The sequence below is a fragment of the Eptesicus fuscus genome, chromosome 11, assembly GCF_027574615.1.
Source record: "Eptesicus fuscus isolate TK198812 chromosome 11, DD_ASM_mEF_20220401, whole genome shotgun sequence".
Taxonomy (NCBI): domain Eukaryota; kingdom Metazoa; phylum Chordata; class Mammalia; order Chiroptera; family Vespertilionidae; genus Eptesicus; species Eptesicus fuscus.
The window spans coordinates 81,825,686-81,852,595 of NC_072483.1; the positions used below are offsets into that span (position 1 = coordinate 81,825,686).

At 40.0% G+C, this 26,910-nt stretch overlaps 1 protein-coding gene across 4 annotated transcripts in view; it reads right to left on the reverse strand.

Annotated features, from left to right (window-relative positions):
• The window catches only part of PARD3B (par-3 family cell polarity regulator beta), a 910,289-nt gene that overhangs the window by 152,240 nt on the left and 731,139 nt on the right, over window positions 1-26,910 (reverse strand). For 3 of the 4 annotated variants that reach the window (XM_054722996.1, XM_054722997.1, XM_054722995.1), the window contains one exon: window positions 5,583-5,885. The exons of the other annotated variant lie outside the window; for it this stretch is intronic. In XM_054722996.1, coding sequence (XP_054578971.1) covers window positions 5,583-5,885 — 303 coding nt within the window. The remainder of the gene's footprint in view (window positions 1-5,582; window positions 5,886-26,910) is intronic. 4 annotated transcript variants of the gene reach the window in all.

Sequence of the window (26,910 nt, forward strand, 5' to 3'; positions counted from 1 at the left end):
GATATGATTGATCTAAGAGAATTGGTGCTAGTTTTTTTGCCTTTTGTCACCTCACTTTCTTTTTTGTTTCTAATGATTGAAATACACCAACAGGAGTTTGGGCTCCAATTAGGTAACCATTAACCATGTATCCATGGAACAGATAGAATCTAATAGGTAACTATACCCATAAATTTAAGGCTCAATAGCTAGATATAATCACTAACTTTTCTAAATAGTTATAGTTAGTTCAATAACCTTATTAATATGTAGCCCAATAATATGTAACATAGTCCGATAGTTTAAAGTATAATAGCCTTCTTAAGTAGTTACAGTCAAAATTTATTGAACTAGGTACTGGGATAATTTTATTTAATCCACAAGCAATTAATAGGAAATAGGATGAACTGCTGTCCCTATTTTGCAGTGAGAAAATGGAAACTTTGAAAAATTAATACATTTGAACCAAGATTCTAAAAAGACCAAGCCTCAGGTCTTCCCCAAATTGAATGTATATGCAATTTCATGATTTTTACAATATATTCTGTATATATCTCTATTCTAATAGAAGACATTATACTGTAATTATTTTTGTACTAGAGCCCAGTGCAGAAATTCATGCATGAGTGGAGTCTGGCCGGCCAGGCCCCAATCAGGGAGAATAGGGGCTGGGCCTGACGGGAGGAGGAGATGGTAGGAAGTTGGCCGGCAGGCCCACCCCCATCGGCCCAATCAGGGCTGGGACAGCTGGGGGTAGGGGCTGTGGGTGATTGGCCGGTGGGCCCCACCCCTGATTGGGGTTGGGGGGCCGATTGGGGGCGGGACTGGCCATGGGGAGGGGCTGTGGGTGGTGGGCTGGCTGGCCCCGCCCCCGAATGGTGTGGGGGTGCCGATCGGGGGCCAGTGGCCTCGGGGAGGGGCCATGGATGGTTGGCTGGCTGGCCCTGTCCCTGATTGGGGTGAGGGGCCTATCTGGGGTGGGACCGGGTAGGGGAAGAGGCTTCAGATTGACTGGCCAGCCACGCCTCCTATTGGGGAGGGAGGCATTCAGGGGCGGGGGTGGCCAGGGTGAGAGGCTGCGGGCTGATCAGCGTGGTGGGGGCCCATTGGTGGTGTGGCAAGCTGGGGGGAGGGGATACAGGAGGTTGGCCAGCCAGACCCGCCCCCTATTGTGGTTGGGGGGTGCAATCAGGGGTGGGCCCCGCTCTTGATGGGGTGGAAGAGTCCGAGAGGTTGGCCGGCCGGCCCCACCCCTTGATCAGCTGGTTCGCTGGCCATAGTGGGTGTCATAGCGACCGGTCGTTATGGTTGTTATGGTTGTTTTTGGTCGATGGCTTTTTATATATATAGATGAGACAGTTTCAGCTCTTAAAGTAAGTTCCCTGAGGATAAAGATAGTTTCTAAAATTCTTTGTATGACCTAAGAAATATAGCAGATGCTCGATAAAAGCTTCCTACAAACATTGGTGAATATCTTGTGGGAATTCAAGGCTGCTTAACTGTAGTACCGAGGAGCTGTGTGCCATTTGCCACTTTAGTTTAACAGTTGCTGTGTGTCAGTCAATAAGTATTTAGTAAGCATATATTAAGTGCCTAAAATCACACTGGATCACAGAAAAACTTATTGTGCATAATTAAGTCTAAATGGACACATTATTTATGAATATGTAGAAGAGAAAAAAATTATCGATAGGATTCCCAAGAGCAAGTAATACCCTTTCTTGTCCGGATTAGTGGATTGCTAAATCAGGAGATACTTGCAAACATGGTGTACTTTAATATCAGTAAGGTATTTGACAAAGTCCCTAACGTTCATGGATGAAATGGAGAATGCACACTACATTGCAGTAGACTGGATTAATAGCTAACAGAACATCCCAAAGAGTGTTGATTAATGAAGATCTTGAACAATGAGTTGTGGAGATTACACTTGACTTTGATCAAACGATCTTTTCAATGACATGGATGAGTCCACAATGATTAAATATAAGGATGGCATGAAGTTAGGAAGGATAGCTAATATATTGGAGGACAAAAATAAATACTTTAAAGTATTTTATTGGCTACAACAATGGGCTAAATCTAATAAGCAAATATTTAACTTAAATAAAAAGAATATCTTACATTAAAAATAATCATTGTACAAATGATTGGATTTTGCACAATATATTGAGGAATCTGGCTTGATAACAACTCAAGTGAAAACAAAATATATAAAAGTTAAGGCAACTGATATAAAAGTTAAGTCCATTTTAATGAGTTTAAAGGATTAAGGCCAAAAGATGCAAGAGTCCTGTTGATTGCTGTGCCTTTTTTTTTTTTTTTTCTGACCATACCTGAGATGGTGTCCATCTCTCCATCCCATGCTCAACAGAAAACAATCATAAATTCCATAAACTTAGTAGTGTTAAGTGTTTTCAGAATGTGGTTACCAAGAGTGCTACAGGCTCGATTATAATATGTGATTATAATTCGTGCACCGGGCCTCTAGTAAGTTTTATAATACATATGATACCTTGCATATCATTTAGAATCAAATATATATATTTTGGGGAGTTAACACCCAAAAACATTTTAACTGATACACTGTGCAATCAACCAAGATGCTAAATAATCATGTGAACGAATGCAAATTGCAACCACATCAAGTGCCACAGCTTCTATTCCCCTTTGTGGGACTAATCTGAACTCATTCAAACATAAAGCTTTAAGGTTCATACACTGTGGAAGCCCTTGAACTGCTGCCACTGCCATGGAGACTAACATTGTAAACCCTAAGCAGTTGTCAGGCTTTTGGGACAGGACTTAGCCCACACTATGTTCACATCCTGGAAGGATTAGCACTGTGAGAATCCAGGCCTATGATTCTGTTATAGTGATAAGGATTTTTTTTTTAACTACCATCATTTACAGATGAATTCTTTATAAGCCAAGCTTTTCTTAGAAGAACTGAAAGTTCAGGACCTACCCTTGAGAAGCAGAGATAAGAGGCAGATGTTTCCTCTATTAGGAAGCCACTGTGGGACACACTCATGTGATATATTCCTGTGATATAAAGATATATGGACAATCGAGGTTTGTTTCATATAGCGGCACAAACACATGCAAAAAAATTGGAATATGACCTCCTCTGGACTTGAACCTTATCTTAGTTATGTTTGTATCTTCCCTAGAGCTTACTAAAGCTAGAACACAGTAGGTACCAATCAAATATTTACTGAAAGAGTGAAAGACGGAGCAGATGAAAAACAAATGATGTGCTTCTAGTTGTACATATAGTAGGTTTAGAACTCATAGTTCTTAATTATGGACACTGTTAGAACTCAATAGTTCTTAATTATGGACACTGTTAGGGACGATCCTGCAGCAACTATCTTCTTAGACTCACCTGGTCCCAGGCATATCAGGAAAGTTCATAATGTCATTGATGAAGGACAGTAATAATAACAATGATAATGATAATAGCTAACATTATGATTGCTTGTTATGTGCCAACACAAAAACTGCTTGCTTTAAAACTTAAAGAACAAGGAATAAAGCAGTCTTTAAATATAATTAAAGATAAGGGCAGAATAAAGTAATTGAGTATAAAGAACCATGCTTTGATCTCTTATCCAAAAATATGGCACCTGTCTGAAACTCCACTGAAAGAACTTTAGATCTTTGATTAACCAGCTAACTGCCACATCTATAGACGCTTATAGTGTACAAATGGTTAATATAAAGAGGTCAGAGTCAAAGGAAAGACTATTGCTTGTACACATGTCTGGGCTGGGCAGTAAACTGCGTATTTTTTTTCTGACATCATTCTATTGCGGCTCCAGTTATGATTATCCTAAGAAATTTCTTTCCTGGTCAAATCTACATGGGTGCAAATTAGCCTCAGGATAGTGTCTCCTAGTGTTCCAAAGAATAACCTCAAGATCTGGGGCGGGGGGAGGAGGGAATAAGCATTAGGCGACAACAATTTGGGGAGTGATAAGTGTTGAGTGTTTTGTGCTCCTCTTAGAGACTTACATTGCACATGAGTATATTAGAGATAAAGAGACAACAGGAAGGAAACTTGTTCAGTATTACTTAACCCAGAATTCTCCACAGCTTTTGACAAGTAAAGAATTTTTCAACAGAATGCTTCACATGTATTTTCTTAGAATTAGGAGGAAGGAATACTGGCTTTGGAAGTTCCAAAAAAGAGCTCTGTGCTGGTATTCTAGCAGTGGACACATGGAAAGGGGATTACTATGAAGACCTATCTGATTTGGAGAAAGTAAGGTTGACTATGGTCTGGGCCAGAAAAGACTCATGCTTGATATTATTTATATGGCAAAAATGCAACCCCATATAAAGACTTGGGAGAAAAAGACTGACTTTTAATCAGTTGTTTGAATGAACAGTTTTGTTATTATGGCGGTCTCACACAGTCATAGAAATTTATATTTTCATTTTATCCCAAAGAAAAACTTGACCATCTTTCTTTAATACTATCAACCTGGAAGCTTGACAGTAAGGATTAAAAATTGCTCCTTCCTTCCCACTTGGTTATTGGAAAGGCTCTGAAAGGTAATCAGTCTTGTGAAGCTACACTTTACAGTCTGCATAAAAATGCCATGATTTCCCTACCTCTCCCCAACCTAATTGAAAGTGCATAATATCACCCAGCTGGGGAAATGTAAACGGTAAACATATGCAATATATCATGCTCCCACACAAAAGCTGGTTACTAATAGGGACTGGGTGGTTGTCAGACCAAAAGGAACCTGGAAAACAAGTCTTTTTTTCCATCTAGAATGAGAGCTCTTTGTGCCTGCCACCCTTCCCCCTTCACCTCCTCCTCCAGACTTCAAGCTGCAGCCAGATTAAACCAAGGTCAGTCAACTCATTCCTTGCCTGTGTAATTCTAAGGGTCACCTAACAATGTATATTGACTAACACTCTCTTATATCAGCCTTTCAAGAGATGAAGCATTTTGCTTTTGGCAGGAGGTGGAGTTGGAATCATCTTGTTTCCTACCTACTTCAATTGTATGACGGATGGTCCTATTATCTCTTGCCTTAGCTGCTATACCTAAAGATCCTTGGCCTTGTCACCTCTTATCTTTTTCTACTTCATCAAACTCCTATTGCCAAGATGATCTCCTTTCCTACTGTTGATCATCCATGAATATCTGTACAGAATCACATGAGTATAAAATCTCAATCTTACTCTTCAAAATCCTCTGCACCTCTGCAGTGATCTATGATTCCACCTCAATTATGCCTACTTATAAGTCATCATTCTCACCTAAGACTCCTCATCTCTTTTAAATAAGACTTTCACAGTAGGGTTTTTAGCTGAAAGTTTTCACCATATTCCTTAAAAAATCACTCCCTGTTGTATCATGAACTCAACTTCTACTACTCATTCATGTCATCTTATAATTGGCTATTGTTTTATTTTTGATAGCCAATACCTTACAGGTAGGTCAAAGCATAGCACTTGTCAAGGGTACTGTGTCATTTCAGTTTTAATAGATTGAAGGATGTATTTTTATATGCTTCAGAAGTAGAGATAATTTCAAACTTATTAAGTTAAAACTACATTCATCTTTCAATAAATTACATTACCTGTCAACTGGCACCGGTGGATGGTATGGCTTGTTGACCTTGGCATAGAGACCCTCTAAATGGTCTCTCTCTGGAGAGAGCGGACGGCTATCGCGAGGATAAACCAGTGGTCCAGCCCGAGGGGGAGACGGAGTCCTATAGACATTTGCTGATGCACATGGTTCCCGGAAGTGGTTCACTCTGGCATAATTGGGATCCATTTCATCATCGTCCATATCATGTAGCGATCCAATTGTACCAGTAGCATAATCAACAAGACCTCTTGCCTGCTTTTCCCTTAGCTCCTGATGTTTTGCTCCAATCCTGAAAAATGCAGAACAGGTAACAGAGACATCTGTGAGTTTATATGCTAGTACAATGATAACACTCTTCTGACTCTATGCAAATTCCTCCTAGTTGGTCACTTAGCTGTCACTTACCTGTATATTTAAGACCACACCATAGAGAAATGCAAATAGCATAGTCCGTGGGATTAATTTTATATCTATGGCCTTTATTTGTTAAGGAGTCTGCTATTAGTAGCAATGCTGTAGGTACTTTGACATCTTGCCCACTGATGCCCGGGCTGATTGCAGAGTCAGGCTAATTTTCATTACCATTCCTTTCCTATAAGTGGGATGTGCTCATGGGAACAGTATATCTTTGATAGGATACTATGGAAGCCGGCCTTGGAACAGGGGTGCATGTTAAAGAGTCCATCACAATCTCATACTTTGTCTATGCTTTCACTAGTTGGCACTCTAGAGTTCCAGTGTATTCTTCTAAAGAAAAGAGCTTGTGAAAATTGATTTGAATATGAAAAATAAATACAGAGGCTTTCTGGTTACTAAAAGCAGTGGGAGCAGATGTAATTTATCAGAGATTCTAAATTTCTTGGTTACATAAATGGGGATCACTGTGTCTCATTACATAGGAACTAGGGATAGAGTAAAATAGTGAAGAAATTAATAGACTCCTGACAGAGATGAATTGGCACATATGAATGAATTAAACACTACTACTGGCACAACTCCACAGCGCTAAAGCCTTAAATGATATTACTGCTGATCAGTGTACTGTGTAGACTATTGGGAATGGGAGCAGAACAGTATACTTAGGTGGATTCCAAACCCATCAGAATTTTGAGCATTTGACATTTAATCTGGAATGTGTTAGATCAGCGCTCCTAAATTCCCAGTTAGGTGTTAAAATGGAAAGGTCACTGTGTATTTTATAGGACAATGGTGATCTGATGGTATCAGGAGGCTTTCAGCACTAATGAGGGAATGTAACCTTACACATCACTGGGCAAGCAAGGTGTATTGTGTACAGGACGAGAGAAGTAAGGTGATGAAAGAAAGACTCTCAAGAAAGGATGGTGACAAACCCGGAGTCCTGGGCTCAGAGAATACGAGAGGGCTGTGGGCTAGAAGCAAAAGATCTATATTTGCCTGGAGATATATATCGAAGGCTTAGTTGAGTGAAAACAAAAACTGAACTCAATATATTCTCTTCAAATAAAAACAGCTGTTTTTGCACATTGCAGCTAGTTTTATTTTACTGAACATCAAACTCTTTGTAAAAATCTTTAAAAGCCATGATCTTTCAAGGTACTTTCTCTTTAGGCAGAATGGCTTCTTTTTTCTTTTTCTTTTTCTTCTTCTTTTTTTTTTTTTTTTAGTTGAGAGGAGGAAAGGAGAAAAAAAATATGAAGAAGGGATAGGATAAAAAACCAGCATCTATCCTCAAGTCACAACAGAAGAAAATAAATGTCAGGATACTTGACTGCATCTCTCTTTGGACTAGGTCAAATCATGTACCCTACACTGCATATAAATAATTAGGAGAATTCATATTTTTGCAAAGGGAAGTTAGAATCTCCAAGGGATTTTGAATGAAGATGAAAGGAAGATTACTCAGCAGGGTACCTGTTAAGAGGCCCTGCCTATCCTCTTTCAATGCATGTTAGCCCTAGATTCATGGATGTTTGTTTTGAATAATTTTTTGATAAAGGAGATAACCTGCTCCATTCTGCAACAAAACAAGTCTTCCCAGGGACAGTGCGAACTGGATTATCAGAGAATGCTTGCTGCACTAAGATGATAGGGAGGGATTTCCATTGCAAATAGAGTGCAGGACATCAATAAAGTTAGGGGGTGGGGTTCTGTGTGGATACCATCCCTCCGAAGTGGGATGCCTTCAAGAGGAATCATTCAGCAGAAAGATGAACATCTCATGGCTGCCGTGTGGGGCTATACTTGTGCATGAATGAAAGAGGAACACACCAAGCTTGATTTTTAAATATCACAGGAACAGAACACTAGAATCGGTGTTCCTTATTTTATCACTTCTCTTTCTTTGAGGTTTGCTCATTAATATGAGCATGCAGAGATTCTTGGGTGAAAAGTACTCAAGCAATATTTTATCTTGTATTTTTCCTTTCTAAAACAAAACCAAATTTCTCCTTGGTCCTCTATCTACCATTAAGTGTTGCAGTAACTAATTTCATACTAATCACTCAGTACATGAAACAGAAATTTCTCTGAACCATTATCATTATGCCACATATGAGGGTCTATCCAGGAGGCAGAGGACAAGGCAATGTTTGCAAAGGGGAATATGGACCTCCTGCCCCAATTCAGTGTAAGAATTCTAATTGTTTATAGTCATTTCCCCTTGGAGGTCTCCTTATCACTGGAAAGTCAAGCTGTTAAAATATCTATTATTCAAAATAGTCCTGGATAATGTAGCCTTTTTATTGGGTGGTACCACCAGTTTCCCCATTCTCCCCAGTACTCTGCCTTTAAATTGTTTAAATCTCCTTTTTCCCCTATAAAAACATGGTTTCTTTTTTTCATTATACCTCTTGGATATCCTCTTCTGATTCCATTTCTTTAGTTGCAGTCTAGTGTTTAGGTTTTATATTGCCTACATCTGCATTGTCCAGTATAGTGATCATTAACCATATGATGCTATATAAATTGAAATGGGAATTAATTACCATTAAATAAAATTTAAAAACTAAGTTTCTTGATTTCACAAACCACATTTCAAGTGCTGGTTGAGAAGGTGGTGGGATTAAGCAAAAAAAAAAAAAAAATCTCACAGACACAGATAATAATATGGTGATTACCAGAGGGAAGAGGGAAGGGGAGGCAGGAGAGGGTAGGGCGGGTGGGGGGGGGGGAGGTAAATGGTGATAGAAAGAGATGACTTTGAATGGTGAACACATAATACAATATACACACAATGTATTATAGAATTGTACACTTGAAACCTATATAATCTTATTAACACTGTCACCCCAATAAACTCAATAAACATTTTAAGAAAAGAAATAGAATAAAAAGAAAAGGACAGGCAAATGAGAGAAAATATTTGCAAAATGACCCATTTAAAACTGGGCAAAAGACTTAAACAGATACTATACCAAAGAAAATCTAGAAATGCCCAATAAGCAAAGGAAGTGTGTTTAACATTGTAAGTCATCAGGGAAATGCCAATTAAAACCACAGTGAGATACTCTTACCAAAATGAAAGAGAAGGAGAACATCAACTGTTGGAGAGGCTGTGGACCATCCTGAACTTTCATGCATTGAAGTCATGACAGAAAATTTACCTCCCAGGTACTCATACATGAGAAATAACTACATATGTCCACAAAAATTGCTGAGGACTGTTTGGTAGCAGCTTTATTCATCATAACAATAAGTGGAAATCATTGAGATGTCCATCAGTTAGAGAATGGATAAGCAAGCAATGGAATCCTCTCTAATAAAATGGTAATATGCAAATTAACCATCACTCTGCTACATAAGCCACGCCCACCAGCCAATCAGGGAGAGTATGCAAATTAACCCCATCCAAGATGGCTACAGCCACAGAGAGCAAGGTTTCCCAGGTAACAGAGCAAACCAAGCTTTCCGATAGCCGTTGCAGGCCTAAGCCTCCACTCAAGCTACAAAGTTTCAATTATAGAAGGTAAACAAATTCAAACAAATGACGGCAGAATGGAGCTTGAGAGAGCAGGTCAGGGTTGCCGGCGGCAACAGGGGAAGCAAAGCTTTCCACACACCCTGGCCGGGCTCACCCGCTTAAGGCTACAAAGTTTCAATTATAACCCCAACAGAAATGGCTGCCGCTCCGGAGGGAGCAGCAGGCTTGGCTCCGCTCCAGGCTACAAAGTTTCAATTGTAGAAGGAAAATAAATTCCAGATACCAGGACCTCCACTTGGGTTGCCAGGGGGCGTGGCCGGCCTGCAAACCACCACAGGCCCCTCGCTCAGGCCACCCCACGCCCCAAGGGAACCCCACCCTGATCCGGGACACCCTTCAGGGCAAACCAGCTGGCCCCCACCCGTGCACCAGGCCTGTGTCCTATCTAATAAAAGAGTAATATGCAGATTGACCATCACTCCAATACACAATATGTCTGCCCCCATGTGGTCAAAGATATTGCCCCCATGTGGACACAAGATGGCCACCACAAGATGGCCAGCAGGAGAGGGCAGTTGGGAGGCACCCGGCCTGCAAGGGAGGGCAGTTGTGAGGGACCAGGCCTGCAAAGGAGGGAAGTTGAGAGGGACCAGGCTTGCAAGGGAGGGCAGTTGGAGGTGATCAACCCTGCAGGAGAGGGCAGTTAGGGGTGACCAGGCTGGCAGAGGAGGGAAGTTGGGGGCCAACAGGCTGGCAGGGGAGCAGCTAAGCATCAACCAGGCTGGCAGCGGAGTGGTTAGGGGGTGATCAGGCTGGCAGGCAGAAGCAGTTAGGGGCAATCAGGAAGGCAGGCAGGCAAGCAGTTGGGAGCCAGCAGTCCTGGATTGTGAGAGGGATGTCCGACTGCCCGTTTAGGCCCGATCCTGGTAGGATCAGGCCTAAACGGGCAGTCGGACATCCCTCTAGGAGTCCCAGATTTGAGAGGGTACAGGCTGGGCTGAGGGACAACTCCCCGCTGTGCACGAATTTCGTGCACTGGGCTTCTAGTGTTCATATAACAGCCTATAAATGATCAATAACACAAAATAAACTCCTGAAATACTCAACCATAAGGATGAATCTCAAAATTCAGATGCTTAGCGAAAGAAGCTGCACATAACAAAAGAACTTACTACATGCTCTACATGCTTCCAATGATAAGAAACTCTAGATCAGGCAAAAACAAGCTCATGGGGACTGAAATAAATTCAGTTGCTTCATGGGCGGGCTCCACTCAGGGAGAAAGGGCACGAGAGAACATTCTCGGAGGAAAGGAAAATTCTCCACCTTGATATACATTCATCAAAATAGAACAGGGGTATTCTTCTGCGTAGTTAAGACCTGAACATTTCACTATATGTAAATCATACTTCAATTAAACAACTCAAAAGAAAAAAATGAAAATTAAATTTAAAAATGCCAATTATGCTACATACAAGGTGGGGCAAAGGTATGTTTACAGTTGTGAAACAGAGTTTATTCTTATATTATTATTTATTAATTACTAGAGGCCTGGTGCACAAAATTCGTGCACGGGGGAGGGGGGTCCCTCAGCCCTGCCTCCGGGGGATGTCCAACTGCCTCTCGCAATCCAGGACAGCTGGCTCCTAACCACTCGCCTGCCGGCCTGCCTAATCACCCCTAACCCCTCTGCCTGCTTGCCTGATTGCCCCTAACTGCTCCCCTGCTGGCCTGATTGCTCCTAACCACCTCTGCCTCGCCCCATACCTGGAACCCAGGATTCCCTCCCTCTGGCCAGCCACAGGCACCCAGGACCTGGGCCAGCTTTGCCCAGGCCAGCTGCAGCCACAGGGGACCATGAGTGGGCAGCTTCACCTGGGCTGCAGCCGCAGGTGCCCAGGACTACGGGGCAGGCAGCTTGTCCCTCTCCCAGGCCACAGCTACAGGCGCTGGCGCCTGGGACCACGGGGCAGGCAGCTTGTCCCCCTCCTGGGCCGCAGCCTGGCTGGTCCCCATTCCTCTCTCCCCAGTGTTGAGTGTCTGAGCAGTTCCCGGTGCAAGGGTGTGAGGGAGTGATGACCATTTGCATATTAGCTCTTTATTATATAGGATTGTATTATTTTTGTATTAACAGCCTACTTTTGTCCCACTCTGTATATATCCTTAAATCCATGTGATAAAATCTAAAATACTTGGAATAATTTATTATAAATGTACTTATATATAATTCTTCTACTTTTAAATACATTACCTAAAAATAATTATCATAAATTAACAGAATGAGTGTGATTGCTGGGAAAATATTTAAATTGCTTAAGGAAACACAGCCCTTTTTTCAGGCAATTTAAACACTTTCAAAGTACTAATTTACAAGCCAGATATTGATTTTGATAAATACATATCATTCTTATTAATCCATAAACACATCTTCTAAATACTGGATAACTTGTTTAAGTCAATTATGAGATTCTGCATTTATCGTTCAACAAATATTTATTGAGCATCTACATGTTTTAGTTTTGTTCTTGATACTGAAGATTCAACAGTGCATACAAATCCTTGCTCTTATAGAATTTAAATTCTAGTGAGGGGAGGCAGAAATAGACAACAAAATAACTAATTAAAATTAAAAAAGGTGTTAGAAGGTAGTAATTGCTATAGAGGAGTATAAAACAGGGAAAGGTATTGGGATGATGTGGGTGGAGTGGGGGGGGAGTTATACTTTTAAATATGTGATAAGAAAAGGCCCCCCTGAGAATATTGAATTAAAGACTTGAAGAAGAAGATGGAACTATATAGACAGCTGCGGGAGAGTACTTCAGGCAGAGGGGTTAACAGGTGTAAAGGTCCTGTGGCAGGCAAGTGCCAAGAACAGCAGAGGCCAGAGTGAGAGAGCGAGGAGTTTGATGGCCAGAGTGGGAAAGGGGGCCTAGATCCTGTGGGGCCTTGAGGTCCCGGGTGAAGATTTTTGCTTTTACTCTCAGAGAGCTATGTTAAAAAAAATATATTTTATTATATAACAACAATGCCATCATCTCACTTAAAAATGAACAATGGCCCTCTCTGGTCTGACTCAGTGGATAGAGCGTCAGCCTGCGGACTGAAGGGTCCCGGGTTTGATTCAAGGGCACATGCCAGGGTTGCAGGCTCGATCCCCAGTCGGGGGAGTGTGCAGGAGGCAGCCGATCAATGATTCTCTCTCATCGTTGATGTTTCTATCTCTCTCTCACCCTTCCTCTCTGAAATCAATAAAGATATATTATATAAAAAAATGAACAATGTTCTTAATGTCAGCTAATACCTAGTTTATAAACAAATGTCCCCGGGTGCCTAAAAGGTCTCTTTCCCAGTGTATTGATTTGGATTTGGCTCCAAAAGCTCATCACATATTAAATTTGGTTATATCTTTTAAGCCTCATTTCCTGTATAGAACCGTACTCTTTTTCCTTTTCGTTTTTAAAAAAATTTTCCATGCCATTGAATTGTGGTAGTGACCCGGCAGGTTGTCCTATAAGTGGTCCCACATGCTTCTTCATGATGTGATTTAATTTATTTCTCCATCCCCCCTTACTTCCTGTTTATGAAAGGCAGTTCTAGAGCAGCACTGCCCAACAGGTCTTCCTGTAATGAGGGAAATCTGTATGTGGCCTGTCTAATACTTGACATGTGGCCAGTGTGACCAAGGTACATATTTTAAAATTTAATTAATTTAAATCTAAATAGCTACATATGACCAGCGGCTACTGTGTTAGGCAGCTAGAGGCTCAGTTACATTCAGGTTCAACTATATTGGGAGAAGAGAACTGTAGTGGGTTGAACACTGGTCCCCAAAAGTATGTCCATATTTCCCCCCTATACTTTGCTTTTCCATATACCAGTATCCAGAAGAAACTGCATGTTAGCGAAAAGAGATCCTTCTCATTTAAAAAAAGAAGTTTCATAGTAGTCTACTGTGTGAACATGCTTTTGCTCCAGTGAGTCCCATATTCTTGGACATTTGGGTATTTCCTATTACAAATAATGCTGTAATGACAAATCTTATGCAAGAGTCAGTCCGTATTTTTGCCATTGTGGCTTTCAGATGAATTCACAGAAGTAGGATTGCTGGGTCAAAGAGAAGTCACATATAATATTCCTAGATTATGACAAATTTCCCTCCATAATTGATCTATTTTGCATTACTACCTGCAATGTAGAAGGATGCCTATTTCTCTGCAGTCTCACCAACAGAATATATTGTCGAACTTTGAGATGTTTGATAAACATAAGTGAGAAGTAATATTTCAGTGAAGTTTTAATTAGCCTGTCTCTTATTATGTGATGCTGAGTATCTTTTCATATGTTTAAGGGCCATTTTCATTTCCTCTTCTGCAAGGTATCCATATCTTTGGCTGATTTTTCTATCAGATTGTCATTTCCCCCCTCGATTTTTCAAAGACCTTTGTGTAGCAGCAATATTAACACTTTATCTGTGAAATAAATTGCATATATTTTTTCTGTTTGTCATTTGCCTTTTATAAGTCCACTTAAAATTATTGATTCGCATTTCATACTTTATACTTTACCCTCAAAAACTTTATAAAATGTTGCTAGTTTTGTGTACTATTTCTTGATTGATTTGGCTCACTCAGAATGTGTGTCAGCAGTATAGTTCTGATTGACTTGACTAGTGCTAGGAAAATGTAGCCACTGGAATCCTCTTTGTTGCTACTCTGTGAGCCCAAACAGCAGAGACACAGATGAATAGATAGTAGAAGAGATGATTTGCTAACTGCAGTGGTGACAGTAGTTGGGGTCAGAAAAGGCTTTTCAGGGGAGAGCTATGGGGTAAAAGAGGTAGTATCATTAAAAGAGATTACGAACTACCTGCTATACAGCTTTCTTTTTTGACAGTGGAGATAATTTGTCCTGCTATCATTTCTGCTTTTATAATAGAAGCTGCAATTAGGTCACTACAATTATCCTTTGTTCCAGCAACCAGGCCCAGTTTCTTCAGCTTTTTCTTATGAAAGCCACTTTAAGCTGCAATATACCTGGTCAAGAAAAATTACGGCTGCTTTATTATGTTTATTACCATTATTATTATTATTGAGTCACATGCAATATTGGTGATCAATGTTTCAATTTGTCAACAAGACTATTTTAAGTGCATTCATATTTTTCACTACTTTCTCATCCCCTCCTTGGTATCTATAACATTTTCTAAACGGTATTAAATGATTTTTTTTCCCTGTGCATTTTTCTTGTCATCCTAAACTAGACCTGATGTGGTTAAGGGAACTACATTGATGGGATAATCTATCACTTATCCTGTAATAAAAAATTTTCTGGAAAGTAAAATTTACATTCTACAATACTGGCATGCAAACTCTTTAATGCCATTAATTGAATCTTTTAAGGAGACTTTTTCTTCATGTCTTTATTTTTGCACACAGACACACACCTAGCGTTTCATGATTTGCAGAAGCAAATAGTGCTGTGCCTTGTGGATATTGTGCTTAAGTAGGAATATTGTACGTGAATTTGTGCCCATGGTTTGCCAACTTGCATGGGGCAAGGATGCTGCTGATGCTCATTAAAGCAGGTTAAGGCAATAAAGTCTGGGAAACCTATGAGGTCAGGTGTGGTCTCAGGACATTCTTCCTCCTGGAGACCCCCGAGTGGCTCACCAGTTCTTTGTGTAGGTAGGATGTCCAAGAGAAGATTTCCATATCCCACAGGATCCAGCTCCTCCCGAATTTCCCACATCAGATGGTTTTCACCTATTTGACACTGAGTGCATTTCATATTCTACAATCATGGCGGTCATTTTCAATCCTTACCTATTAGCTGTATTTTTTACTATGTCAAAGGGCAAGATTCTCTAGTAGTTCCCAATTGCTACTAAATAACTACCGTTTCAAGAGAATTGGCATTCAGTGAAGACTCTCTTATTATTGCAATTTACATTTTCCCTAAATTTATACCTTTCCCAGACCCATTAAACTTCCTCCATTGCTAATGTACTGAGTTCCTGTAATTTGTTTTCTCATAATGTGGACAAATTTCTCAGAAGTGCTTAGTAAACATCCTTTAGTTTTCATTGGAAAATTAGCCCCAAAGAGGGGGTGAGGGGAGCAAATGACACAGTGCTCGCGATCTTCTCTGATAATGCATGGCTCCCTCACAGCCCCCCTAGACAGTGCCCCTACCAAGGGTCTCACTAGGCAGCAAAGACATTAAAAGAGGTCCAGGTTGCTGGCCTCACACCGAAGAAAGAACTATGAGACTCTGCCCTTGAGAGGGCTCTGCGGGTTGAATAAAGTCCATGAGTTATTGATGTGCTTTATTCTTGTTCATTATGCTTATTGTTGTGACATTTGAATGTAGCAAAAAATAGCCTTATTTATTTTTTATAATTCCCCCCATTTTTGTGTATCCACTGTGGAAAGCAGAGGGGAAAGTAAGTTTTCTGTATTAAAATTATCTGAAATACAGCACTTTTCAATCCTAGGACCTGCCTGGGGTGATATCTATAAAAATAAATGGTTGGCTGTTGACATGGTAGTGGTTTTCATCATATGGGAAAGAATGAGAATAAATCCCGAATGCTGACTGTTTGAGGTACTGTATGTCTACATAAACTTCCTGGGGAGGAAACAGGAAGAATCCAGAGAATAAAAGGAAACTAGCTACATTTCCTTTCCTTTCCCTTCAAACTCTTCTTTTCCTTCCATTTGTCACCTGGAATTTCACACCTGCCAGTGCTCCCCTGGACATGTCTTTGATCTTTGTCTCTAAAAGCTTTTCACATAAAAATGTGCTGATGCACAGGGAAAGTGGACATCCACACAGCGAATGCGGCTCTATTTCCTTTGTTTTCTTAGCCGTAAATGCCAGATGTCTTCTTGGAAAGAACTCTGGTTTTAGGAAGAGTTCTAGAAGAACTATCAACCTCCATAGGACCTGGACACACCAGGCATGGAACCATGACTGTATCTGAGAAAACACACACTGTACACCTAACATCTCCATCCAGCCCAAGGTGGGGGATTCTCTTATTCTGAAAAGTCATGTGCCCTGCAGGATAAAGCATTTTAAAAGAAGCAGAAAGTGCAGTCTTTCCCCGCCCCTCCCCATCCTATTTATACAAGAGTCTTTAAACAGTTCAGCAAAAATATTGTACTGAACCACTGTATTGTCTGCAATGCTTGTTAGGATTGTTATTCTTGCCTTTTCAAGAAGTGACTTTGTCCTAGAGAAGCCATATACATTATTCTCAAAAGTCTAGACACATGCCAAAAAAACTGACCCTGTCAATCAATTTGGTTTCTTAGGTTCCAACATTTACTGAGTGTTTATTATGTACGCAGAACTGTGCTAGGCTACATTACAAGGATTGGGGACATTGGAGTGACCGGTGGAAGAACCACAGTCCTGCCCATCATATCTGCAAACTAAGTCCCCTCCTAATTCCAAAAGGGGGATGACAAGGCCTCCTTAACACGGGTTCAGTTGTAAGATGAACTGGTGCCAGGAGGATTCTAGTCACCTGGCCTCCTCCATGTACATGCTAAGAATGGGACTTGAGGAAAAGCCAACCACACCTTAGATGATCCCCACCATGCAGCCAGCAGGAGGTCCAACAAGCTAATCCAGGAGGCGCCCACTGTGTCCACAGTGACTCAGCCAATGAGCTGTTGGACAATTAGGTAAGCAGACAACTAGGAGGAATCACCCCATTCCTGCTCCAATGGATGACGAGGAGAAACGTTCAACCACAACCACTGGTTTCCACCTGGGTGTAGCTTGAGGGAGGCTATTTGAGGAACAGACGCTACATGCACATGGTCTTGAGCAGGCGTCCTCCAACTACGGCCTGCGGGCCACATGCGGGTGTTTTTGCCGTTTTGTTTTTTTACTTCAAAATAAGATATGTGCAGTGTGCATAGGAATTTGTTCATAGTTTTTTTTTAAACTATAGTCCGGCCCTCCAACAGTCTGAGGGACAGTGAACTGGCCCCTGTTTAAAAAGTTTGAGGACCCCTGGTCTTGAGAATGACAGTGAGGATTTTTTATTTGACATGAGGGTCTATGGGTTTTCACACTAAGGAGTTTAACGTCGATCTATCTTCATTTGTCCCTCCACAATGACCAACGGACATTATGTCAGACACACTCTTGAGTTGTCATTCTCAGTTCTGACCACAGCATTCCATTATTTGACTGGCTCCATATTCCTTGGTCCACCTGGTGGCTTTTTGCTCCAGGTTATGTTTAGAGTTAATATAGGAAATCTCTTAACACTTGAAAAGAGGTTTGGTTTACCTCTTATTGTAACCATAAATTCCCAACATGACTGTGAAGTGTTGGGGATAAGGGAGAGACTGATGTTTTTTATTGTGGTTAGCAGAGTATAGCAGTGGTCTGAGTTTTAAGATGTGGGGAAAACACCTTTAATTCCCTTCATTACTACCTGAGATTTAGATATTCAGGTTCCATCTATTAGCAATAAAGAAGCATATATATATATATACACATATATATATATATATATATACACACATATATACATATATATATGTGTGTATGTGTGTGTATACATATATACATATATACATATGTATACATATATATATATATATATATATATATATATATATATATTATTTATTTTTTTTTTTAAGTGGAGGAAGGGTGTGGCTAGATATCTCCCTGCAGGGAGAATCCACTCTTCAGGTAGCAGCCTAGATGATCTCCTAAAGAATGAAAGTTTAACTGCTTCTCTATTTAAAAATCTTCCATGTCTTCCTTTCACATTTAGATAACATCCGACCTATGAGACTATGTCATCAGACACAAGCCCTCCTTAACTTTGGCTTATGCAGCTTTATCTTAGTTATCAAACTTTGATCACGTGGCTTCCATGCCTCAGGCTTGATTAGCACTTGCTGCTCTTTCTGTCTGCAACCCTCTGCCTTCAGGGCTTCCTGTGGCCAGCACATCACTTGTGATGTCAGTCATGGCAGCTCAGACACCCTTCCTAGTCCCTTCTTCCTACCATCTTATCCTTTTTTCTTTTCTTCATAGTTCCATCACTACATGACTTGATTTCTCCCATGTATCTGTTTACAAGAATGAAAGCTTCACAGGAGCACAGACCTATTCCCTGACTATGGATATGACTCCAATATCTAGCACAGTGCTTGGCACTCACAAATATGATGGAAGCAGAGGGAAGCAGAGTCTGAGAGAGAAGGCCATGTGACAATGGAAACGGAGTGGGAGAGATGTACTTTGAAGACAGAGGAAGAAGCCATAAGCTGGAGTTCAGGCAGCCAAATAAAGGCAAGGGCAAGGATTCTTCCCTAGAGTTTGCAGAAGGAATCAGCCAGCCTACAACTAATCTTTATTGCAGTGAAATTGATTTCTGAATAGTGGCTTGAGAACTGGAAGATACTCAATCTGTGTTGTTCAAGCCACAAAGTTTGTGATAATTTGTTACAGCAGCAATAGAAAACTAATACAGATGATAAAGAAATGGAATTGATAAGTAAAAGTATTTAGGCGTGACCTATTTTCTTTCAGAGCCTAGGATGGTGTGTCATGTGAGTCTTTCTTGCAACGTAGAAATATAAGCAATGAAACCAACCTCACATTCTGTAGCATGTAAAGAGACAAAGTAAGCCAAATTCTGGATGTTTTTGTACTGTGAGTCATTAACAGATTAAAAATGAAAATATGTTTACCGTGGAACACAGAAGAAGGAACCTCAATGAATGGCTCTAAATGTCAAACTTAACAATTGTATTGGAGACCTTACTGTGGGCCCAACATCTACACAACCTGGTCCTGCAGCTGAATCTGTGACATAAGAAATGACCCCCCTGAAGAAGAGCTGTGGGTTTCAAAGAGCTGATGATGCCAGGGCTTTCCTACAGATGCTTCCCTATCATCGCCCCATATTCCTTATAGAGTGCACACATTCTTTTGCATTTTCAATAAAGCAAAACTTCCAAATAAGCAGCAGTCTTTGTATCCCCCCTCTTAGAAAATCTACAGCGACTTGCTTGCAAATATACAGCGGAAGTATCCCAGAAGAGCCCCTTGGTTCATTAAAATAATCAGCATATTCCAACATGCATTCGTCCCTGAAATAATAACATTTCACTTTCCATAAATTAATTATGGTTTTAATGAGGGAGATTTGCATGTAGACTTGTGCCTTCAGATCTGCACAGGAGGCAACCTCCACACCTAACAGCTCCACTGAAGAAGGCCTTTTTCCAATAGCCCCGCCGCGGTGGAGGGCGTGCGGCACTCTGCTGTTTCGGAAATGGAGAAGCAGCGTGGCAGAAGGAGCCAGAGAGCTGGGTTTGGAACCGAGTTCTGTCTCATTCTAATTTTGTGACCATGGGCAAATTATTTAACCTCTCTGGCACCTGGAAGATGAGAAATATAATAGTACCTACCTCACAGGGAGAAGGCTAACTGACTTAATACAACTAAAGCTATTAATATAACTAAAAGCTAGTTTTCAATTTCTGGCACATAAGTGACAGAGATTATTAGCAGGAATAATAACAATCCTGTCCTGGCTAGTGAGGCTCAGTTGGTTGGGCATCGTCCCATGCACCAAGAAGTTGCTGGTTCAATTCCCAGTCAGGGCACATGCCCAGGTTTTGGGCTTGATCCCCAGTAAGCGGTGTGCAGGAGGCAGCTGATCAATATCCCCCTCCTTTAAATCAATAAAAACATACATATTTTTAAATGAATAATAATAATCCTCCATTTCTGACATAGCTGAGGGGGAAGTAGCAATTTCACATGCACACACCCCTAGGGGTGTCTGCAAAGCTTTGCCCAGTTCCTCCAGCTTCTTCCGTTATATTTGGAACCCTAGACAGAGGAGCTACTTTTAATAATTGCTATATGACCTGCATTGGTGAAACGCGCAGGGGATGGGGATGTCACGGCTAATTAAATTTTCAGCTTGATTGAGAGCAAAGCAGCAAATGCTTCTGGCTTGAATCTGTTGGCCGCAAATCTTTCTAAAACATACTAATCCTTTAACTTGTCCTAACTCAACTCACTGAATAGAATTTCTTTTAGAAGACAGTACAAACATCACTTAAAGACCAGCCTTCTCGGATCCAATATTCATCCTTGTAACACCTGAGATACTGAAGAGTCACCATGGAGTAACGAAATGTTAGCTGTAAGTTGACTTGATACATTTCATCTTCATTTGCTGAGGGCCTAGCCTGTGCCTGGCACTGGGGGGTGTGGCTTATCCCCCCCACCCCCCCAGGCCCCCCTGCCAAAGTGAAATGTTCAAAAGAATTATGAAAGAATCTGATTAGTTAAGCCCAGATTAATGAAGTTTTGGTATAATTACTAACTTGAAAAAGTTTAAAGGGTAAGTGAATTGTACGAAACATGGAACTTGCTTGTTCAGGTAGCTTGAGTTGTCATATCTGTTGCCAATATGTGGGACAAAAGGGAAAAAATGGCCTTTTGTTACCCAAGTTGATTTTTTTTTCAAAACTGTAACAAAAGTTCAATTTGCTCCATCTTTAAAAAACATCTCTCTCTCTCTCTCTCTCTCTCTCTCTCTCTATCTCTCTCTATATATATATATATATATATATCTATATATATATATCTATATATATATCTATATATATATATCTATATATATATAGATATATATATAGATATATATATATCCTATCTAATAATAGAGTAACATGTAAATTACCATCACTCTGCTACGCCCACGATTGGGCGGCAGGAGGCTGGGGGGCGGGACTCGGGGTGGCCTATCCGGCCATTGAGAGGCACGGATCCGCTGCCACTGAGGGGGGCTACCCTGCGCCTCTCAACGGCCAGATCCGCGGCCGCTGAGGGGGCCTGCAGCGGACACCCAGCTGCGCCTCTCAACAGCAGGGTAGCCAGGTGTCCACGGCAGCCCCCCTCAGCAGCCGCGAACCATCAAAAGTGGCGGAACTGGGTGCCTATCTTCTCCAGCACCAGGCCTTTCAGAAGCCTCCACCGCGCCGGAGGCTTCTGAAAGGCCTGGTTCACCAGCGGACAGGCACCCAGCTCCACCACGAAAAGCGAAAGCGTGTAGGGGACCCTACACGTGCATGATTCAATCATGCACTGGGCCTCTAGTATATATATAATAGATAGTATGTAAACCCCCTATCAACAGAACTATTTTGGCAAAACTTTCACAGACTATTGGAAACTGAAGTTATCTGCCTGACTCAACTAATTGCTATTTTCCCAGAAAGTTTCGCCCTAAACTTTTCAACTGTCTCCTCTGTCAGCTTTGGAGAAAGAAATTATAATTAAAAGCACCCTGATTACTTGGAAAACCCCTTAGATTTCAAATGAAAAATCTTCCTGAGACTTAAATTCCTCTCTAGTCAGCAGCAAAAATATCATATATTATTGATGCGTTTAAGAATTTAAAAATTTAAAAGTCTCTTTCAATATGTTGCCCAGTTAAGTTGTACTTTCTAATTGATGTTAATGATTTCATTGCAAGTGTCTATTATACTGGATGATAAGGAAGGTCTGTCCTATTGTCCCACCTATAACACTATTTATTCATGGCTGCCTTCTCTGTGATCATGCAGCACTTTTATAGCTTGTTACCGTATTTATCACAGTTCAACTTCATTGTAATTAGTTGTGTATTGTTTTCTCTCCTCTCTCTTAACCATGAACTTGTTAAGGGACGAGGTAGTATTTTACTCATCTTGCTATTTCCCCTAAATGCCTAGCTTCTCAATTAATGCTTGCTGAATTATTGAAGAGTGCAGGCCAAAAATAATTAAAAAGTCAAAAGTGAATCATAGCAGAAAGTATCTACTTGAATCCTCTAAGTGGGAAAATTTCATGTAAGTTTATTTAACTTCAGATTCGAAGGCAAGATGGTGTGTCCTGAGGAAAAAGATTCAGGGATGTAAAATTGATAATTAGTTCCACAGATGATCAAAAATATTAAAAAATCATCATAATACAAATCTTTCTCATGTGCTTTTAGAACTGAAATCGAAAACGATTCAAATGAATAACCAACTAAAGGTGACCTATCATATGAGAAATGTGAAAAAGAAAAAAAAAGATAAAAAGTGTGAATACAAGATGGTAAAGATTAGCAATAGTTTACCCAAATAACTACTGCCTGTTAGAAGCATGCTTGTTAGATGTTAAAATGTGCATCTTAAGCCTCCAGCGTACTTCCTGTCTGGATGGCACCCAGGGCTGTTACACACAGAGCAGTCAGACACATTTCTGCACTTCAGAGACAGGTAAGGGTGGCTGAGGTGATCCTCCAAGGATGGCTCCAGCAAGTGGGGTTCAGGTTGGAGGGTTACAAGGAAGAGATGCACTCAATAAGCTATATGTGGGGTGGAACATGCCACCTTTTGTATATACAGATGACATGCTCCAATGTCCTCCCTGAAAATAGGGTTCATTTGTTCCCTCAGGTTGAAGGCCTCTGTTCAAGAGAACACATTTTAGATGTTCACCTGGGGTTGGAGTTACCGTTTTGACTACTTACAGGAATTGCAAATTGCTTGATAAGAAAGATCTTTTCCTGCTTTAAAAAAAATACTAATCTGAGTCCTTAGCATCTGTTAGAGTACTTGGACCACAGTAGGTATGAACTGATTTTTGAATGTATCAATTTTCAATAAAGGGGTATAGTTTATATAGTATCAGCCTTATTAGCATATTACCTTAATTATCTGAGCCAACCAGCTGTTTTCAGTGAACAAAATGAACAAGTCTACCTTTGCTCACGTGCAGGTGCAGGCCTTCAGGGGCATTTCAGGGATGTAGGGTGCAAGAGCGGGTGCTGGCTTCCCAGCTGGTGTCCACTCCCTGAACTCTGCCATTTCTCTCCTTTTCAAGTACCAGTGCTCCTCATGGATAGCCTTTTCTATAGTATGTAAACTGATGTTATACAATAATTGATTTTGAAAACTTCTGTCTGGCTGTGTGGCTCAATGATGAAGCTTCGACCTAGGAACCAAGAGGTCACCGTTCGTTCCTAGTCAGGGCACATGCCCTAGTTGCAGGCTCGAACCCCAGTAGGGGGCGTGCAGGAGGCAACCGATCCATGACGTTTCTCTTTCGTCTATCCCTCGCCCTTCTTCTTTCTCTAAAAATCAATAAAAACATATTTAAAAACAATAACACTGAAAACTTCTACTTTTCCAACCAGTCAAGGACTGCTTATTAAATGCTTGAGTGGGGGCTAGAAAGTATAGTTCCAAGCACTTTTAAAACGATATGCATAATATCTATGTAACCACCAATCTCACAAAGAAAGACAGTCAGACACACACACACACACACACACACACACACACACACACACACAGCCACTTGCAGGGGTTACATTACAGATATTCCCACAAACAGTGAAACTTTCCAACAGCTAAGGTCTCTTAATATCAGAAAGATATCCCCCAAAGCCACAAAGTAATAAAATAAAACTTAAGCACTCCTCAGCTAGTCTATGTCTGAAACAGCTTCTCAAATTTTGTTAGATGAAAAAATTCCTTTCCTATGTCATCTGAGTATGAGGCAATATAAAAACGAGTGTGTAAATAGAAGCATCAACATGTCAATTTAGTTCTGAATATTTTCAAATGCTCCAAAAACGTTGTGGAAACATACTATACATTTTACTTCTAATGTGTGGTGTTTGGAGATCTTCCTCGATTTTCCCTTCTTAATTGGCATGCTTTCAACATCCTGTGTTCCTCCTCTCCTGCTTAGAAGCAAAACATAGAAGTATATTTTTGATAAGTTGAATTTCCATTTTGGTTCACACCCCATATTGGTATATTGTGTCGCTTTTTAAAAAATTACTTGAATTTAGGCTGAGCCAAGCTTATGTACACTTCAGTCGTGTGAACCATAGAAATTGGTATCTGCAGGAGGTTATTTCAGATTGATCAATGTGGGTTGCATGACTAGCTCCAGTAGAGTATATTTATTTCCTCTAAATATTTATCATTTGGTGATATGAATTGGTCAATGATATTAGGCAACCATTTTTATCTTAAGTCATATACATATTTGAGGCAGGGAATATTTTAGCATAACGCCAGTTTCCTTGGCATTGAATTTTTGTTTGCTGGCGAAAAGAAGAATTATGCTTTCTCGAGAACTGACTGGCCATTTCTTAAAATTTTGTAAAATGTCCTAGTTTCATTTAAAGCCTTTGTCTATTAGGTCTTATCTGTCCATCCTTTGAAATTGACAAAGGTAAAGCTACAACTATTGAGGATAGAACTGATTGTTAACTAGAAAAATTACTATACAAAGTTTTTAATCTACTGTGTAAAAAATATCACAACATATTTAATTGAATATCAAAAGCAGCCAATTATAAGACAAAAGCATTTTGTTAAAGCTATGATCTTGTTTTTCCAAAGTGGAATATTTAATGGTCATTGCATAATTTTTTTCAATATGCATTTATTTATGTGACCATTACAAAAGGCAGCTCTGAGATTTAAAAGTTCAAGTAGTAATTATCCTCCCTTGACTTTCTTCTTACATCTACTATAAGCAGATTAAAAACATATGAATTACACTATGTATTTCCTTGACTCAGTGATTTTTTTCTTAAACAGTCAACCCACTAAAGTGGATTGATGCTCATTCAGCTAAAACATTATACTTTTTTTGCAAAAACACATTATTTGATCTGAAAATATTTCTAAGTGCCTGGGATATATATATTTTTAGCACTTGAAAGTTTCTCTGGCTAGCATAGCATCTATTAGAGACTGTGAAACATTTTAGGATTATTGAACAAATATCAATTATCTCTATGTCCTCAGTGTCAATCTGAATTGGAAATGTGCCATCTTTTCTATCTTTACTAATAGAATTTTTAATTAGCTGTTGATACTGTCAATAATAGAGTCTGCTATTTTTTTAAAAAAAGGATTTATCTAAGCAACTTCTTATCTAGTCTTTTGTTTTTTATTTTTTCTGACTGGTGCTTACTATTATAATCAGGCTAATTTTTAAGCAGAATACTATACTTTCAAAACTAGACAATAAATTTAGGCAATTTTTTTATTTTATTTTTTATTTCTTAAATTTATTGGAGTAACATTGGTTAATAAAATTATATAGGTTTCAGGTTATCTGCCCTTTACCTCTTCTACCTCCCACACCTCCCCTTCTTTCCCTTTGGTAATCGCCATACTGGTGTCTGTGTCCATAAATTTTATTTTATTTTTTTTGCTTAATCCCTTCACCTTTTTCACCAAGCCCCCTAACCCTCTTCCCCTCTACCAGCTGTTAGTTTAGGCCGTCTATTTTAATACATGATTATTCATTATTTTCCTACTGATTCTTAGGAGATTCGTGTTTTTTTTTTTTAGATTTCATAAGGAACTTACTTTAAATCTGATATTATTTTATACTTTCATGTCAACCAGGAGTTTACTAAACATCTTATCTCTACTGAGATGTAAGGGAATGAAACAAGTAGTATTTGCAATCTGTGCCTCAAGAGAATTAGGATCTAGACAAGAAGAAAAGGCGCGAAATTGCAGGAGGGTATATAATAAGAAATTATAAGATAAAAACTACAATTTAACGGTAGCGTGGACTCCTAAATATGGACTTGGGTTTTAGTCATAGTGCCTCCTTAAGAGAGTAGCTCTATGGCATCCGGTACATCACCAATGGTTGCTGCCATTTTTCATGATACTCCCTTTCCATTACAGTTCTTTATGCTTGCTCCCTGAAACATAATCTGCAGCGTGAATTCTGATTGAATAGGCTCAGCATGCAGGACATAAATAACCTTCTTTGAAGGAGAATAAGCCAAGGACAGTGTGTATCATCTATACACTCAAATTCAGTTTTCTCTAGAAAGGCAAATCTTTCCTTTTCAGAGGTTGGGATGAATGGTACTTAAAAATAACTTCAACTGGTTAAATTTAAGCCAATGGAAAAGGATGAGGGCAAAAGCCCAATTAAAAAACAAACAAACAACTGTCTAGGACCACGGCATTTCCATTTGTGTGTGAAGTGGATAAATTTCATTCACTTTAAGGTCTTGTCTGGTAGGATCTGGCTCCGTGATAGGAAAACAAGTGCTGGTGGTCCTGATGGGCTGGCCACTACGCTTTGCTGATCCATCACCATAGTTCTACTGCTGGTTAAAAACGACCTCATGCTTCTTGACACCATTTCATAGCCCAAGGGACAGTCTTCTTCTAAACTCTATAGCTTTGTCAACCATTGATTCTGCTTATTCTGCCTCTTGGTTCCATTCTAGCAATTATTCACTTGAAATATAAAATTAAAATTAGTACAGTTTCATATTTGTTCATTCATTCATTCATTTATTTATCCATCCATCCATCCATCCATCCAT